Genomic DNA, 17,153 nt, shown 5'->3' with positions numbered 1-17,153 from the left:
GCGCGAATGATTCATCAGGTGGAAGTCCAATGAAAGGTTTGACAATTATTGCACGTCGGACACACTTCCTGACATTACCTGAGCTCGAACCTGCAGCCTCAGAATTACAGGACCACACTGACCACCGAGCCACCGCGGCCAAGACGAGAAGCAAAAATATTCATGCCACACCAGGAGGGAACGGTATCGTCAAGAATCACGAGCTCAGCTAAAGACGATCCAAAAACAACTGTAGTGGTTTTTTTATTTAATTATTTCATCTGAATTCTTTAATTTCATCAACACAAAAGTTTTATGATGTCCGAGTAGGGACAAATTGAGCCAGATGTAGGAAACAAAAGTAACAGGCCAATTATTGTGTGGTTGTGGCATTCCCCTGAACAAAGATGGCCGATTATTCTTTACTCCAAATCTGTTGAATCGACAGGAGAAACTGCTTTTAAAAATTTCATGATAAAACAATTTGTAAAAATCTTTCAAAAACACAAGGAGTTATTTTAAAGTGATTGGGCTACGTCTGAAAAGTTCAGACTTCAAGTCTTTTAAACAGCAATGAGGTGAACTCACATACAAATCCCTCCCTCCCCTCCCTGCTGAGGATCTTTGTCCAGCTGGACCTCATGAGAGACGTTCTAGTCACACGATGGAGCGTGTGAAGTATCGTCAGTGCTCTGAGGTGGCTTGTAATCCTGGAAATCTGAGAACTTGGACCTGAAACACGAGACCTTGGATTTAAGACCTTAGACCTGGGACCTAAAACCAAAGGCCTGATACATTGGACTTAAAACCCGAGGCTCAAAGCCCAGGATGTCCTCCTGAGGGTACTATAATGCTGTTGCTTTTGTTATAGTTTATTCTTTTTTAGCTATTTATTTGGTTTTTTGCAGTGGTGGGTCCTGAGCAAAACTATTAACGGGGTGGACACCAATTTCCTGAAAATGTTTACAAATTTCATTAAATTTTCTGTGAAAAAAGTTAAATGTTGCTTAATATTTAATGTACTGTTGTTATTTGTGTGTGTGTGTGTGTGTGTGTGTGGGGGGGGGGGGGTAAATCTACAAAGTTTCTTCCTTTCTTTTTCCTCCCACGAGTCGAGGCCGTGTCTTGTGCCTCCCATCCCCAGCTGACAGCCGCACAGCTTTCTGAAATAGATTTCTAATTTGATTCGAAGGAATAATTCAGAAATAATAATCCAGATTAACAATTAAATGAAGACAAAATGTTCAACGGTCATTCTAAAAGTGAAATATGATGATACAATATAGCAACACCAAATAAAAAAAATATACATAAGTGGGGATCAAACACTCAGATACGAGACCACTGTTTCAACCACTGACCCCCCCCCCCCCCCCCACACACACACACACAGAAGCCACACAAGTGTTAACATAAGGTCTTATCACGTTGACAGAGGTTTTCATGTTCTTTGACTTTCCTCTGCTCTTCTCAGTTTTCTGTTGTGGTCCGCTCTGTCTGCCTGAATGGATGTAAAAACAGAATATCTACACTGTTGGTCTCAACAGGTTTCACTGCAGCTGTTCCTGGGTTTGAGCTCATGTCAGGTCTAGCTAAAGGTCACATTAATGTGCTACAACCAGCCGGATGTGTCCACAGGGCAGAAAATCAGACGCCGCAAATAAAACTCTATTAGACATGTCTGTTTGGAATTGGATCACTGGCCGCACATTTGGATTCGCTTGATGAATGCAGGTCATTGAACGTTATAATGGTAAATAAGTTAAAAACTGAGGATGGATCACTAAAATAATTTTAAATTTCACTTGAAATTGAAAAAGAAAATACACAGCAAGCTCAGTAAATGAGTAATTTACATTATTTATAAGGATAAACTATTTTTTGGCCACTGTTGTTTATTGGCTTTTTATTTTTTTTGTTAAACATAAAAGGCTTACCTGACTCCGCCCCCACTCTGACCAGTTTAAAATAAACCCATCTGATGTGATTTTCCTCATTTCGTTTTTCACAGGTTTAAAATGAACGAGGAACTGGAGAACACCTCGACTCTGCTGTATGACAACTGGATGTTTAACAACTCGTCCGTGGAGTACGCGGTCCCCAGGAACAACATCACGTATGTTGGATTTTACCTGCATCAGCCGGTCACCGCCGCCATCTTCATCGTGTCCTACCTGCTCATCTTCCTGGTGTGCATGGTGGGCAATGCAGTGGTTTGTTTCATCGTCCTGAGGAGTAAAAACATGCGGACGGTGACCAACTTGTTCATCTTAAACCTTGCTGTGAGCGACCTGCTGGTGGGGGTTTTCTGCATGCCCACCACCCTTCTGGACAACATCATTACAGGTGAGCAGGAAGATGTTTGGAGGGGGTTACTTTGTTACCTGTGTGAAAACTGGAGGTCTAACCATGATGCCAAATTGTTTTTTTCACCACAAAGTTTGGGCTGGAATTTAATGAGCTATCTTTTGTCCCTAGGTGGGAGGGAGAGGGTGAATGTCTTGTTTGTCTCTGTGTCCCTGTGATGGACTGGAGACTTGTCCAGGGTGTCCCCCACCTCTCACACTGTGACTGCTGGATATGGACACCAGTGATTCCTGCGACCCAGAAAGGAAGAAACAGTTAAAGATAATGGATGGATGGATGGATGGATGGATGGATGTTCTCACTGAATGAAAATGAACAGAGCCATCCGTCCAGAAAGCCCCCCGTCCCTTGGTGAAACCACGTTTAGTATTTTTTCTTTAGTCACACGCTGTCAACAAACTGACAAACTAAATGTGGATCATAATGACAACAGACGTTCTGTGCCGTAATCCGTGTGTAGATTTTCTGTATTTGTTTCTGTTCCGGTGTCATTTCTCATCCCTCCCTCCGTCAGCCTCTTCAGTATTTTTCCTCACTCTTCCACCATCACCTGTTCCCAGCTCTAATCCCCCCCAGGTGTTCCTCATTGTGTCTCGTTAGTCTCTTTAAATAACTTGACATTTTGTTTGTCCCTCGTCCGTGGATTGTGCTTCATCTGCCAGTCATGCTGTTTACCCCCGTGTCCCCCCGAGTTCTCTGTGTTTGTAAGTCCGCTGTCATGTCAACTTTTTGTTTTTGATTATTTAAATAAATAAGTTTCTTATTTTTACCCTCGAGTTCTTTGTGTCTGTCTGCACCTGGGCCCGATTCTCTGTTCTATCAAATCTGTAAACTTTGAAGCAACTACCTGTAGTCATTATTTATTTGATATTCCTTCTGTTAAGATTCTTGTCTACCCCACCAAAAAAAAAAAAAAAAGTCAGCTCTGATAATTACAGAAGGAAGTCCCAAATTATTACCGGGCTTTAGAGAAGAAAGAGACTCGGGCAGGACCTGCACGGTTACCCTTCAATAGAGACCTTCGGTTTTATTAAAGCACGTGGGTTTATTAATATTTTAGCTCACGCACGTGTTGTAACTGGTCCTGAACCCTGAACCCATGGCGTCTCGACCAGCCATGATGAGGGTTCAGACGTTTCATACTGAGCTCTACGAGACATCATCAGGTACCATCAGAACTCAGAGGGTCCACCTTCTCAAAAGGGTCAACAACAATAAATGTTTTATTTTGATCTAACTCGCTGTTGAAGCTGTAGAAAATTAATTTTATTTAATCAAAAACCACTCAAACATATTAAAGAACTTTTGAGAAACTATGGAATAACTGATTATTTCAAACTTGAGCGCAAATACTAAATTTATATTCCCACAAACTGCTTTATGTCCTAAACCTTTTAAACTTGGTCTTTGTTAAAAAAAAAAAAGGGCAGAAATTAGTTATTAAACTCGCATCATTAAAAAACAAAACAGTCAACCCAACAACATGTCAAACATTGACATAGTTGGACGTAAATCCATGTTACCTAAGAGCTTTGGATGGTTAAATCCCTTCAGCCACGATATAATCCTGAAACATGCTGGACGGTTTACAGCAACCAGGAGGAAACAGAAAAACAGCTCATTAGCTTTGCAGGAGATCACAGCTTGTCAAATACGCAAAAAAAAAAAAAAAATCCCTTTCAACATTTTGCCTTGGCACACCAAGTCACTGCCTGTTACACCATGAAGCTCAGTTCACCAGTAAACAAACAAACAAACCAGCTGCTTGTACCGTGTATGCTATAATCATATATGTTTAATTTTTCACTTAATTCCATAAAGCTGGGCTGTTGTCAACAACAAATACTCTAAATTAACTTCACAGCTTCAGAGACAAATTCAGAAAGACGGTTCATCTCTTAAGAAAACTACGGACTTGGACTTGGATTGTGCCTGAACCTCCAAATGTCAGTGCCCTGGTTATCCAGTTGACTGATCAATGTTCATCTGATCCAGCTCTGATCATTTGGACAGACCTTCATGACAGCACCAGGCTGCTGCCACAGATTGTGTATGGGGTCGGCATACACAAGTCTTTCGGTGCTTCTGCCTCATCAGGCACATTCCACTGTTGGAGTTCTGTTATGGTATGATGCACTGACTCTCACCACTGCAGCTGCGTAGCTGTCCCACTCCACCTCAACCTCAACCTCTGTAACGCCTCCCTTTAAGTTTTATATTCTTTTAGTGTTGCATTTTGAAGTCTGAGCAACCCTTCTGTCTTTCAGGCTGCCGTTGAGTCCTTTAAGGTTGAGTTATGTTGGTCACCGTGCACTACATGTGTGAATGGCTTTCTGCATCAGGCTTGTGGACTGCTCGTTCTGCTTAGGTTGTGTCTGAGAGTTACTCCCTATAAATGATCAACATGTTGGGTGGAGAGAGCTTCCTGAAACAAAAATGAACAATTGGCTGCTTAACCACTTTAAACTGGTTGCATCAGTCACTGGTTACACGTCTGCGCAGGTGCTTTATATGTAAATCTATGGGGCGTGTCAGAGCAAGCTGGTGTGCCACAAGGAAATATCAGAATCAGAATAAACTTTATTATCATTGCACTGAGATACAATGAGAACATGTACATACAGTTGTCCGAAAGATGGGCGGAGTGCACAAAGCTGCTACTATGGAAGCGCGGCCTTATTCTTATTCAGAACAATATTTTCTTAGATCAGAAAAAGGGAAGAAACCATGAGGAGAGACGGTATAGAAAAAAAAAAGGTCTCTCACGCCGTGTCCTAGACAGGACACGATTTGAGGCATCAAAAAAAAAACTACCACAGCAAAGCAACATAAATAGACGTTATACGTGTACATATAGGCGGTGAAGACATTGAATTTTTAAGGGAAAGTCGTAGCATAGTCCAGAGCCCCCCCTCAGCCATTGTCCAGATAAGAGGTGACATTCATCATCAGTTTGGTTGAGGTTTCATTACATGTCCACGGCCTTGGGGAAGGGAGGGTGAGGAGACAGACAAAGCATCTTTGTTCTTTTCAAAACATGCCAGGAGGGATTGAGATAAGTCCAGTGTCAAGGCCACAGTTTGTGCCAGGCAGAACTCGTGAATTGTTGTTTCTGCCTTTTAAAAGTCTCGCTGGTACATTTCTCTGATGGAAACTCCGAACAGCCAAATTCATTCCTTAAAGTTGAGCTCAAAGCTTCTCCAAGATTATTCCCACCTTCATGTGTGCTGCTAGAGAGTCCACAGTCCTGATAACAGCTGCACCAGCTCTCTGTCGCAGCTCCACATAATTCAGTCTGAGTGCTGCCAAGCTTCGACACACCCACACAAATTTGTAGACAATCCTGATTTCACCAAGCTAAACAGCAGAATTCTAGTTGTCATCATGAATCCAATTAGTTTCCGTTGAGGGTCCTCTTTACCCTGACTCCTGTTTGGAGAAGTTGATCATTCATTTGAAATATGTAATGGGTGGAAAGATAATCTATCCTTTCGGAGTCAATTGATTCACCCCCGTCATTTTCAATCAAATGGTTTTGTAGTGAACTCGGCCTCCGACCAAAACCTGCCTCTGAGGACCTTCATGGGACAGGAACTGTTATTTCATTGATTTGAATCCAGAAATACAAAATAGCTCATCCAGAGACTTTCTAATTGTATCCTGAAGTAATCAATTGAAAGAACACTCTTCTTTTATATTATCATCACTATTTTACAATATCTTGATAAATCAAAAGTGTGTTTAGTTCATACCATTTCTAAACATTGAAGTGAACCACTCATTTTAAATCAACTGTGAAACAGTATTAATGATTTTTTAATCCTCATTTAAATTAGAAATCAAGTTAAATGTCTATTTTACAAAGTAATTATGCATTTCTGATCTGTCTAAATGAGAAGTAGTGATGTTGGTCGAAAGTCAGAGAGAAGTTATGAGAACGAAGTGTCGTGTTTTTAAACCTAGCAGATGGTAAACAAGAAGCTACTGGCCTCTCTTCCTCCCACTTCGCCATAACATGTCTTCTGTCTGTACGGGACGCTTCTAAAACATTCCTGCTGTTTCCTTGACTTGTAATGACCCTCTGACATCACTAGAACCACCCCCTTTTGGTTGCTTCAACCAATCAGGAAGTCCTGAGGTGACCGGAAGTGAGAACTCTTTAAGAGTCCACACTTCCTGGAACTTCTCAGGTCAATCGGGTCAAATGGGTCTCGTCAGTCGGTCTTCAGTCTTCTGGAGTCCTGGACTGGAGTCTTCCTGGGTCTTTCATGGAGTCCTCCACATCTGAGTGGAATCTCCGACTGAACTCACAGCTTGCTGTGTATTCCCCCGGGAGATGAGCGTGTTTGTTGAACGGAGTACCGTCACTACTTCGGACGATTCTCAGCCATCCTTACCGGAGACGCTGAAAGGTCGCGTTGAAATGGACTCCTGTTCCTGAGCGGAGGTATCCCGTCTAAGATAATGAGTCGCCACGCGCCAAGTGTACCGAGGCTGAGCTGGGGTCGGATGAAGGGTGCCGTTCCTAGTCAACACACATTCCTGTTTATCCATCTTTTCTCTCCATTTAAACTCCTCCATTTCCCATCTTTAAACTCTTCTATTTTGCCAGTAATTAATTAATTAATCTAGATGCCTTCAGAAATGTCTGTTGTTTTTATTAAGTAAAACGTGCCAAGTTTTATTAATCAGAACCAGATCAGCTAATCAAGTGTACAATGTTTTGATGTTAAATTTTGATTCTGTTCAATAAATGACCACATTTATTCTGATGGGCCAAAGAAAATTAACGTCTCATGTCACTGATTAAACAACCTATGCACAGTTACCTCGGTCACATGGCTGTAATTTAGCCCGAAAAAGAGAGAACCCGTTATTTAATTATAATTAGTAGTGAAGGTACAACAAAGCTGACCTTGACACACTACAGTTTGCTCACAGTCAAGTTCATTCAACCAGTTTCCTTATGGGGATAAAACACATGAATAGGATTTCTGTGTTCCAACTGTTTCACTGGTGCTTTTTGGTGTTTCACTGACATTTTGCTGTTTCTCTCATGTTTTTCTGTTTTTCCACTTTTCAGAGGATTAAAGTACCTCTACTGTCTCACTGGTGTTTTTCTGGTATTTCAATTGCCAGAGGATTTACTATACACCCTCTCTTGATTCACTGCTGTGGTGCTTCTTCCCTGGTGTTCCTCTTTGCTGTTTTACTGGTGCTTCATTGGTGTTTGACTAAAGGTTCAATGGTGTTGCACTGGAGCTTCTTTATTGTTTCAGTGGTTTCTTTAGTGTTTCACAAGTGTCTCACTAGGGTAGCTGTCAGATATTTTTTTCCCAGTGCTGTTCTGTCTCCGGCTGCATCTAGGTGCTAGAAAGGTCACCATTGAAAATTAGGTTGCCACGCCAAAATTCAAGATGGCCACCACATATATGTGTGAGTGAGTGAGTGAGTGAGTGAGTGAGTGAGTGAGTGAGTGAGTGAGTGAGTGAGTGAGTGAGTGAGTGAGTGAGTGAGTGAGTGAGTGAGTGAGAGAGAGAAAAACAGTCACCCTTTTCATTTGGGGAAACAATGCTTTATATTTCTTTAATATTGCCTAAAAGTATAGTTTCCTAAAATGATTGGGGTGCCCTTTGGGGTGGCCAAAGATTAATTAATGGTGGCAAAGATCATCAATTCAGTTCAATTCAGTTTATTTATATAGCACCAAATCACAGCAAAGTTGTCTCAGGGCACTTTACAGGAACATTCACATACATAGAAAAGCCAATTAATAAAGTTATCTATCTAAGGAAGTGTGCCACAAATCGTTGGCCACCCCCTGGCTCCTCCTTTGCACCTGGTGGTGGATAAATTTGCTCCATTCACCAGGATCCGTTACACTGCGCTGCCTCGGACAAGCAAAAAAAAAAAAAACACTCCCTCAGTTCTCCACAGTGCAGCTCCTACCCACTTGAATATCATTCACCAAAAACATTAAGGTTTACTTGCACCCCCTGTTCAATTCCAGTTCAGAAAATTACTCATCTCAAAAACTACAAATATTCGCTGCTCAAACTCTGAAGAACGGGGAACATCGGCATTCTGCTTGTTCTACTGGTTCTTCCATTTCCCTGCTGTTTCTCTTGTGTTTCAATGGTTTAAAGATTTCTCCTGGTGTTTGAACAGTTTTTTTAATTTTTATTATTGGGCAGTGGCTCACTCTTATTTTTTTATGATGTTGATATAAATAGAGACCTGCTCCTTCATCCGCAGGGCTAACAACTTCATCACTATAAATACTGACGTATGGCATCCTCCGCACTAGTGTGGGTTTTAGTTACAGTGTAAAAACTTACAATAGATATTAGTTTGTGGGTAATATTTTCTGCTAACTCCCCTTCCAGGTAGTCAACAGATATGGTCTTTAATTTGGAATTGAAACTTAAGAAGCAGGTAAAAAGTAAGTTTCCTCAGATGGTTAGGTGGGTCCAGAGACCTCATATCTTTTGTCTGGACTTTCATCTCATCAGTTAAAAATGTAGTAAAATAAAACTCTTTGTCAACAGGATGGCCCTTTGGAAGCCTGGTGTGCAAACTGAGCGGCATGGTTCAGGGGATTTCTGTTTCTGCATCCGTCTTCACTCTGGTTGCCATTGCTGTCGACAGGTAATTGGTTTCAGAAAATGTTCTTTTTGATACTGCATTTTTTAAATTTTCTACATCGCCTTACAGACTAGCTGTTTTTTGTTTCATTTTTTAATACATATTCTTTCACTTGTTCTTCTCAATTTGTATGCTTCCTTTATGAGTGTCTGTTGTTGTCTTTAGCCCTATTTGCATGGGATTAGTTTTACCTAGGGACCACATATAATAATTAAATTACTCCCCAACATCTGCTTTTATGTGACGTATTTGCACGGGATAACCAAAGCATGAGATTTAGCTGAAATTTACGGACAGCTTCCGGATATGATGTTAACGTGCTGCATATTTTAGAGCTGTCAACCTGGAGCCCAACCCGGATTCGGACTGGGCCGGTCCATAATAATGTGCGGGCCGGGCCGGTCTCGGACTTTGATGCTGTTTTACGAATCATACAGCACAAATAAAACTAAATAAGAATGCACAACATAAAATTGTTAATCTACTTGTTGAGGAGGAGGCAGGTCTGACCGGCCAGTTGAAAGAGTAAAAAAACAAAACAAGTCTCATTAAGCTCAGATGGACAACTGGTCACCGGCCACACGTGTCCGCTAACCCGCCGGTTGAAAAGGACTTGCGACCTGTCCAGGGTGTCTCTTGGCTCTCACACAGTGATGGCTGGACATGGGCACCAGCAACCTCCGCTACCCGAAATGGAAGAAGCGGGTAAATATAATGGACGGATGGATCAGCTGATCAGCTGCGCACGTCGCCACACCTGCTGTCATCTGCGGTGAAGGAAGAAGCAGCATCTACAAAAGCCGAAGCAAGCAGCACGTTCATTTAAAATGTTCTGTATTTTTCCAAATAATTTTGATTAGAAAACAAAAACAAAAAATGCCTCATTACGAATCGGATCCCGCCCATTTCTGTCCAAATCACAGAGATGCCTATTCGCATTGGATTAATATTCTCACAGGAACTCGGAGTTCAGCAAAATATAGTAGGAAATTTGTGGGGGAATTTTTACTTTACAAATTACTGACATGGCCGATTCGCACGGGATTAACAACACAGACAATCTCCGTAATTATTACAAATAGCACGTGGTCCCTAGGTAAAACTAATCCCGTGCGAATAGGGCTCTTGTTGTCATCACTCTTTGTTAAAACGCTGGTCTTTCTTGTAAATAAGATAAGAGAACTGTATTGATCCCACAGGTAATTGTTGTGCCAGAGTTTCAGTACAAAGGAACATACACAAGGAATCACACAAGATTTAAAAAATAACAGAGAATATAAAAATATCAACAATTAAAGTTCAGGTGCAGACAGAAACATTAAAGAGTTAAGAGTTAAATGAGTCTCTGAGGCTCAATGGGAAATAAAGGTTGAATGAAATTATTTTTAAATATGAAGTATAGAATTTATAATAATTCTGAAAAATTTTCATCACTTTCTTTTTCCTAATTTTAAAAGTGAAAAAATTATTTACTTTATACAAAGCTGAAACTTTAATTTAGTCCTTTTTATTTATGACAATGACAAATGAATATTTGTTAGAAATATTTATATTTATAGTATACAGTTCTGTCTAGTTTTATCATGACTTGCTTTAAACGTAAAACCCACTATTGGCTGAAAACAGTAGACTCCCTGATAAAATAAAGAATTTAAGTTTATTTTTAAATAAATGAAACAAAATGCTGACGGGGCAGCCAAACTTTCTTTAAGGAGGAAAAGACGAGGAGCAGAAACATGTAGCTTTAGGTGGACAATGCACAGACAAAGGAAGAGTGACGAGACACTGACACTTAACGAGACACGATGACAAACACCTGGGGTGACTGGAAACAGACAGGTGTGACGAGAGCTGGACAAGAAAGAGAAACACCGGAGTGCAGGAGAACAAAACGCAGGATCCCACAAGTTTAGGCAAAGCGTAAAGCCAAACTGAATATTAGTTCATCATGAAGGTTCAATGATCTTTGCTTAATAGTTTGACATTGGGAAGAAAGTTGTACTTTTAGGAGATAGATTAAAAGATTTACTTCATGTGAGTACGAATCTGGAGTCTAACCTGCTGCGTTTCCTATGGTTAAACATTTAAAGGCATTTTGTAATAAATTTCATTAACTTCCAAAGAAATTATCACATTTTATGGTTAAAATTATAAATTTATTACTAAAACAATACTACTATGAAAACCAACAGGACAGCAAGAAAAAATGTCAAATAAAACATTAACTCATTTAATTAGAAACTTTAGCATCGTACATAAACTCAAAACAAACTAATGTCCCCACGACTTCTAACACGAAACCATCACGGCCCGTGTAGGATCGGACCCACATGCAGGCAGATACAAGGATCTCGAGTAAAGTAAAAATGATTTATTAAATAAACAAAACAAAAAGCTGACGTGGCAGCAACAATTACCGACAACTCAGGAGTGTCGTGGAATAAAGCGATTCCCAAAACAACCAGGTGTCGACTTCATCAGAGTTACGACAAAGCTTTGGAGAACAGTCAGCAAGCACAGAAGATCAATGCATTTACAAGTTCAACTTATCGATGCCTGAACCTGTCTGAGGTTCTGAGCCGTTCTTCTTCTTTCAGCTTTTCCCTCTTCAGGGTCTCCACAGCGAGTCGTCCTCCTCCATCACTCTGTCCTCACTCCAACTACCTCCATGTCCTCTCTAACTGCATCCAGATATCTCCTCTTTGTCTTTTTCCTGGCAGCTGCATTTCTAACATCCTTCTACCAAAATACCAATTGTCCCTCTTCTGGACATGTCCAAACCACTGTCCCTCCTCTGGACATGTCCAAACCATCTCAGTCTGTCCTCTCTAACTTTATCTCCCAGTTGTTCAACCTGTGCTGTCCCTCTGATGATCTCATCCCTAATCTTCTCCATCCTTGTCTCTCCTAAGGAGAACCTCAACATCTTCATTTCTGCCACTTCCAGTTCTGTCTCCTGTCTTTTTGTCCATGTCTCTGTCTCCAGACCATACAACATAGCTGGTCTCACCACTGTCTTGTAAACTTTTCCTTTGACCTTCTGCCTTCCTGAACTGAAAAAGTTAGTTTTGTAGAAGCATCCATCCTCCCAGCCCCTCCTCGCCCTGATGAGCTGTTTTTAGAACCCAGCTGCAGACGGAAGCGATGAGGTATCTGGGAGTGAGACAGCTCCCAAGGACTCTCTGAAAACACATCTCTGTATCAATATCATATCAATCAAACCTTGAGGATAACAAAAATGATCTCTTGCTCTCCCTTTACTGACCACTCACATGAAGACTGAATATCACAGAGTAAGGATCATGGAACATTTAATATTACTCATATTAACAGTTTAAAAAAGTGCTGCATAAATACATTAATCAATTAAATTATGGATGATTGTAAGGTCAAAAAATACACGTTCCCTTGACAGAGGCACGAGGGGACACGAGAAGGACTGAGACATCTGAAAAGCATTCAGGATGACGAGGAGACAAAGAGCCGTGCAAACACAAATCAGGTTGAACGTGGGACCACCCAGATGAATGTTGATCAGGGACAGGTGAGGGGGGCACACACAGGAGGCTTACTGCAAGTCAATGAAAGATGGAAGAAGAGTCACAAAAAGCTGAGCAGATACCCAAAGCACAAAAATAAAATCACCAAGACGTACAGACACAAAAACATAATTCTCCTGTGCGTTGGGGATCATTTCAGCTATTTCCAATCAGCTTCGTTTCTGACTTTCTGTGCTTGTTTCAATAAACAGCAGCAGCGTTCAAAACACCAGGGAGCAGAAAACCTTCCATCTGTCTGCCTTCAGGGTTGGTGCACTTCATGGTTCGTAGAAAAGTGAAGGAACACGTGATTTTCTGCTCACACATTAATATTCTCCATCTCCCCCTCCAGCACGACTCTGCCGTTCACCATTACCTTAATAAATATAACTATTTTAATAAAGCTGCTAATTAAAACCTTGAAAATGATCTTCCACTTAAACTAAAGCACTCTATTAAAAATGATAAATATCCCTGACTCAAAGCCGCCATTGAGTCAGTTTCATGGACACTTTGAGTGTTCTTCATCAGCCAGACCCAGAGATTTATTTTACTCATGCCTGGGAATCATTCTTTAAACGAGTTGAATTTAACACGAAGGCCATCAGCAGAGAAATATGGAGCCTAGTTAATGACTAGTGCGAAAGCTTTAATGCTTCACAGCAGGAGCTGGTTTGTCACCATCAGAACATTCAGGTTGGGGGTTTAACGGATGATGACAGGGTGAGACGTCACCATGTCACCATGTCATTAGTTCAAACCCCCGCAGAATGTCTGCACCCTTGAAAACGTCACCAAGTCTAAAATGCTTTGACACAAGATTTCAAGTCCCCCCCATTTAAAATCGTGAGACGAGGTTCTGAAAGGATGAAGAGCTGTTAAAGATGAAGATTGTTAGAAAACACTTTTATTCTGTAAAATGTCACTCGTGTCGTTCCTGTCCATCATCCGAACCCTTTTTGCTTTAGGATTTCAACTGTAACATTTTAAACTAATCCACAAGCCACAAACCTGCTTTTGTTTTTAGATCCATCCATCCATCCATCCATCCATCCATCCATCCATCCATCCATCCATCCATAATTTTCCGCTTCTTCCGGTTTGGGTCTCGGAGCAGCATCTTGAGCAAGGAGGTCCAGACATCTCTCTTCACAGCCACCTCTTCCAGGTCTTCTGCGAGGACTCCAAGATGTTTCCAGACTAACAGAGAGACATAGTATCTCCAGTGTGTCCTGGGTCTTCCCCAGGGTCTCCTCCCAGTTGGACATGCCTGAAGCACTTCCCTAGGGAAGTGCCCAGGAAGCATCCTTAACATCAAACCACCTCAACTGGCTCCTCTCAATGTGGAGGAGCAGCGGTTCTACTCTGTCTCTCCTGATAACTGAACTTCTCACCCTGTCTCTAAGGGAGTCCAGCTACCCTGCAGAGGAAACTAATTTTAACCTCCTGTATCCACGATCTCATTCTTTCAGTCACTACCCAGAGTTCATGACCAGAGGTGAGGGTAGAAACATAGACTGACCAGTAAACAGAGAGCTTTGCCTTACAGCTCAGCTCCCTCTTCACCACAACGGACCGGCACAGAGTCCGAAATACTGCAGATGCTGCACCAATTCATGTATCAATCTCATGCTCCATTCTTCCTTCACTTGTGAACAAAACCTTGACATATATGAACTCCTCCACTTGAGGCAGAACCTCACCCTCGACCTGAAGAGAACAATCCACCCTTTTCTGACTGAGGACGAAGGCCTCAGACCCTAAGGAGCTGATTCTCATCTCAGCTGCTTCACACTCGGCTGTGAACCGCTCCAGTGAGAGCTGAAGATCACGGCACGATGACGCCAACAGGACCACATCATCTGCAAAGAACAGAGATGGAGTACTGAGGCCTCCTGGCTGCACCGAGAAGTTCTGTCCATGAAAGTTCTGAACAAAATCAGGGACTACGGTTGTTTTTAGTTTTATTTAATTAATTTCCGTGTGTATTTTAACTGTACTTCTTCTTCTTCTTTTGGCTTTTCCCTCTTCAGGGGTCTCCACAGCGAGTCATCTTCCTCCATCTCACTCTGTCCTCTGTCTTCACTCCAACTACCTCCATGTCTTGTCTAACTGCATCCATATATCTCCTCTTTGTCTTTTTCTTGACAGCTGCATTTCTAATATCCAACATTTTTCAGTCAGGTCATCTGGACAGTTTCTTTTTTTTGTGCTGAAACGTTTCGCCTTCGATCCGGAAGTCTTCATCAGTCAAGGAAACACAACTGGAGGAAACACAAGGAAACACTGTCCTGTTGGTTGTGTGTTTCCTTGACTGATGAAGCCTTCTGGATGGAAGGCGAAACGTTTCATCACAAAAAAAGAAACTGTCCAGATGACCTGACTGAAAAATGTTGGATTGTATACCTGGATTATTGAGCATGGACTTTGTTCATTCTAGCATCCTTCTACCAATATACCCACTGTCTCTCCTCTGGACATGTCCAAACCATTGTCCCTCCTCTGGACATGTCCAAACCATCTCAGTGTGTCCTCTCTAACTTTAACTCCCAGTTGTTCAACCTGTGCTGTACCTCTGATGATCTCGTTCCTGATCTTCTCCATCCTTGTCACTCCTAAGGAGAACCTCAACATCTTCATTTCTGCCTCTTCCAGTTCTGTCTCCTGTCTTTTTGTCCATGTCTCTGACTCCAGACCATACAACATCGCTGGTCTCACCACTGTCTTGTAAACTTTTCCTTTGTATCTCAACTGAACTGTGTTCTTGTAAATCTGCAGGTTCCGATGCATCGTGTACCCGTTCAAGCAGAAGCTGACCATCTCCACAGCCTCGCTGATCATCGTGGTGATCTGGGTTCTGGCCATTTCCATCATGTGTCCCTCGGGAGTGATGCTTCAAGTGACCAGGGAGCCCAGCGTTCGAATCTTACTGGGCTACGACAACCAAACAGGTCCTTTTTACTGGTGCAAGGAGAACTGGCCGAACCAGGGCATGAGGAAGATCTACACCACTGTCCTGTTTGCGAACATCTACCTTGCTCCTCTTTCCCTCATCGTGATCATGTACGCCCGGATCGGCATTACGCTCTTTAAAACTGCTGTTCCGACGGGGGGGAAGCCGGGCCCCGACAACCGTCACAACGTGTCAAAGAAAAAACAAAGAGTGATCAAAATGCTTCTGATTGTTGCGCTGCTTTTCATCCTGTCCTGGCTGCCTCTGTGGACCCTGATGATGCTGAGCGACTACGCCAGCCTGACGGACAAACAGTACAGAATTATCAACATTTACATCTACCCCTTCGCCCACTGGCTCGCCTTCTTCAACAGCAGTGTCAACCCCATCATCTACGGTTTCTTTAATGAGAACTTCCGAAGAGGCTTTCAGGCCGTGTTCAAGTTCAGCTTGTGTGCGGCGGACGGGCAGCAAAGGAAAGGCTACTCACAGGGCAACTCTGTGCTCCCAGATAACAACCTCCAGAGCTCTTTGGAGCCCATCTCTCTCAACAACCTGGGCAAGAACTCTTCCAGGCCGTTCAACCACGTTACTGAGCGGGACTTGGTGATGGAGGACCTGGAGAAGGGATCGTGCAGCAGTGGCGGTGTGACTGCGGTGTCTATCTGAAGTCAGAATTAGGGATGCTAAAGCTCAAGTTTCCTGTGCCTCACAGAAAACAGACTTCACAGACCTCACTGTGGTATCGTCCACAGCAAACATAGTCTAGTCCTAAAGTGAAATACGTACATTTGTTCATCATCATGTTTAATGTGAACTATCTGAAAACTCAAAGCACGTTCAGCTGCTCGGACTGTAGCCATCAAAGAAGACTTCAGCTCACACAGCTAAGACGGGAAGTCCAATAAATCCTTCAGTCTGACCTTTGTTTCATTCCCATTTTTATGATGCAGATTAATACTCGGGCCACTGGTGATGACATCAGAGAGATGAGACTTAAAAAGTGGCAGTCCTTGACCAATCAATCAATCGGTCAACTTCTAATATCAACTGTCTGATCGGCACTTTAGAATTAAACAAATGGATCCTTGATCTGGTCTCATTCAGTTTTTACACTTCAGACTGATCAAAAATGAAAACCTAAAATATTCACCTGAACATTTCCTCTGGCATCCAGAGCTGAACCGTTTAGTCTCAAACTGACAAGTTTTGAGACAGCAATAAAAAAAACCTTTAGAACCTTTTAACCTGGACCAGATAAAGAACCCAGTGTTGGGTAGATGATGAAGTGGCCAGCTTCCATTTCCTGTCCTCTGCACGTCCTCTGTGGACAGTAAGTGGTGAGACCTTCACTCTGTCCTCTGCACGTCCTCTGTGGGCAGAAGATGGTGAGACCTTCTATCTGTCCTCTGAAGGTCCTCTGTGGACAGTAGATGGTGAGACCTTCACTCTGTCCTCTGCATGTCCTCTGTGGACAGTAGATGGTGAGACCTTCACTCTGTCCTGTGCATGTCCTCTGTGGGCAGAAGATGGTGAGATCCTCTATCTGTCCTCTGCAGGTCCTCTGTGGACAGAAGATGATGAGACCTTCTATCTGTCCTCTGCAGGTCCTCTGTGGACAGAAGATGGTGAGACCTTCTATCTGTCCTCTGTGGACAGTAGATGGTGAG

At 42.3% G+C, this 17,153-nt stretch overlaps 1 protein-coding gene across 1 annotated transcript; it reads left to right on the top strand.

The window, feature by feature from the left end:
• The first annotated feature begins 1,997 nt into the window (after positions 1 to 1,997).
• Positions 1,998 to 16,171, top strand: npffr2a (neuropeptide FF receptor 2a). Its single transcript, XM_037680144.1, has 3 exons — positions 1,998 to 2,325; positions 8,895 to 8,994; positions 15,309 to 16,171. The coding sequence occupies exons 1-3, from the start codon at positions 1,998 to 2,000 to the stop codon at positions 16,150 to 16,152; spliced, it is 1,272 nt and encodes a 423-aa protein (XP_037536072.1). The 3' UTR covers positions 16,153 to 16,171.
• Positions 16,172 to 17,153: the final 982 nt, after the last annotated feature.

The sequence above is a fragment of the Nematolebias whitei genome, chromosome 8 (assembly GCF_014905685.2).
Source record: "Nematolebias whitei isolate Nwh7 chromosome 8, NemWhi1, whole genome shotgun sequence".
Taxonomy (NCBI): domain Eukaryota; kingdom Metazoa; phylum Chordata; class Actinopteri; order Cyprinodontiformes; family Rivulidae; genus Nematolebias; species Nematolebias whitei.
This window is presented reverse-complemented; position numbering and strand designations above follow the sequence as displayed.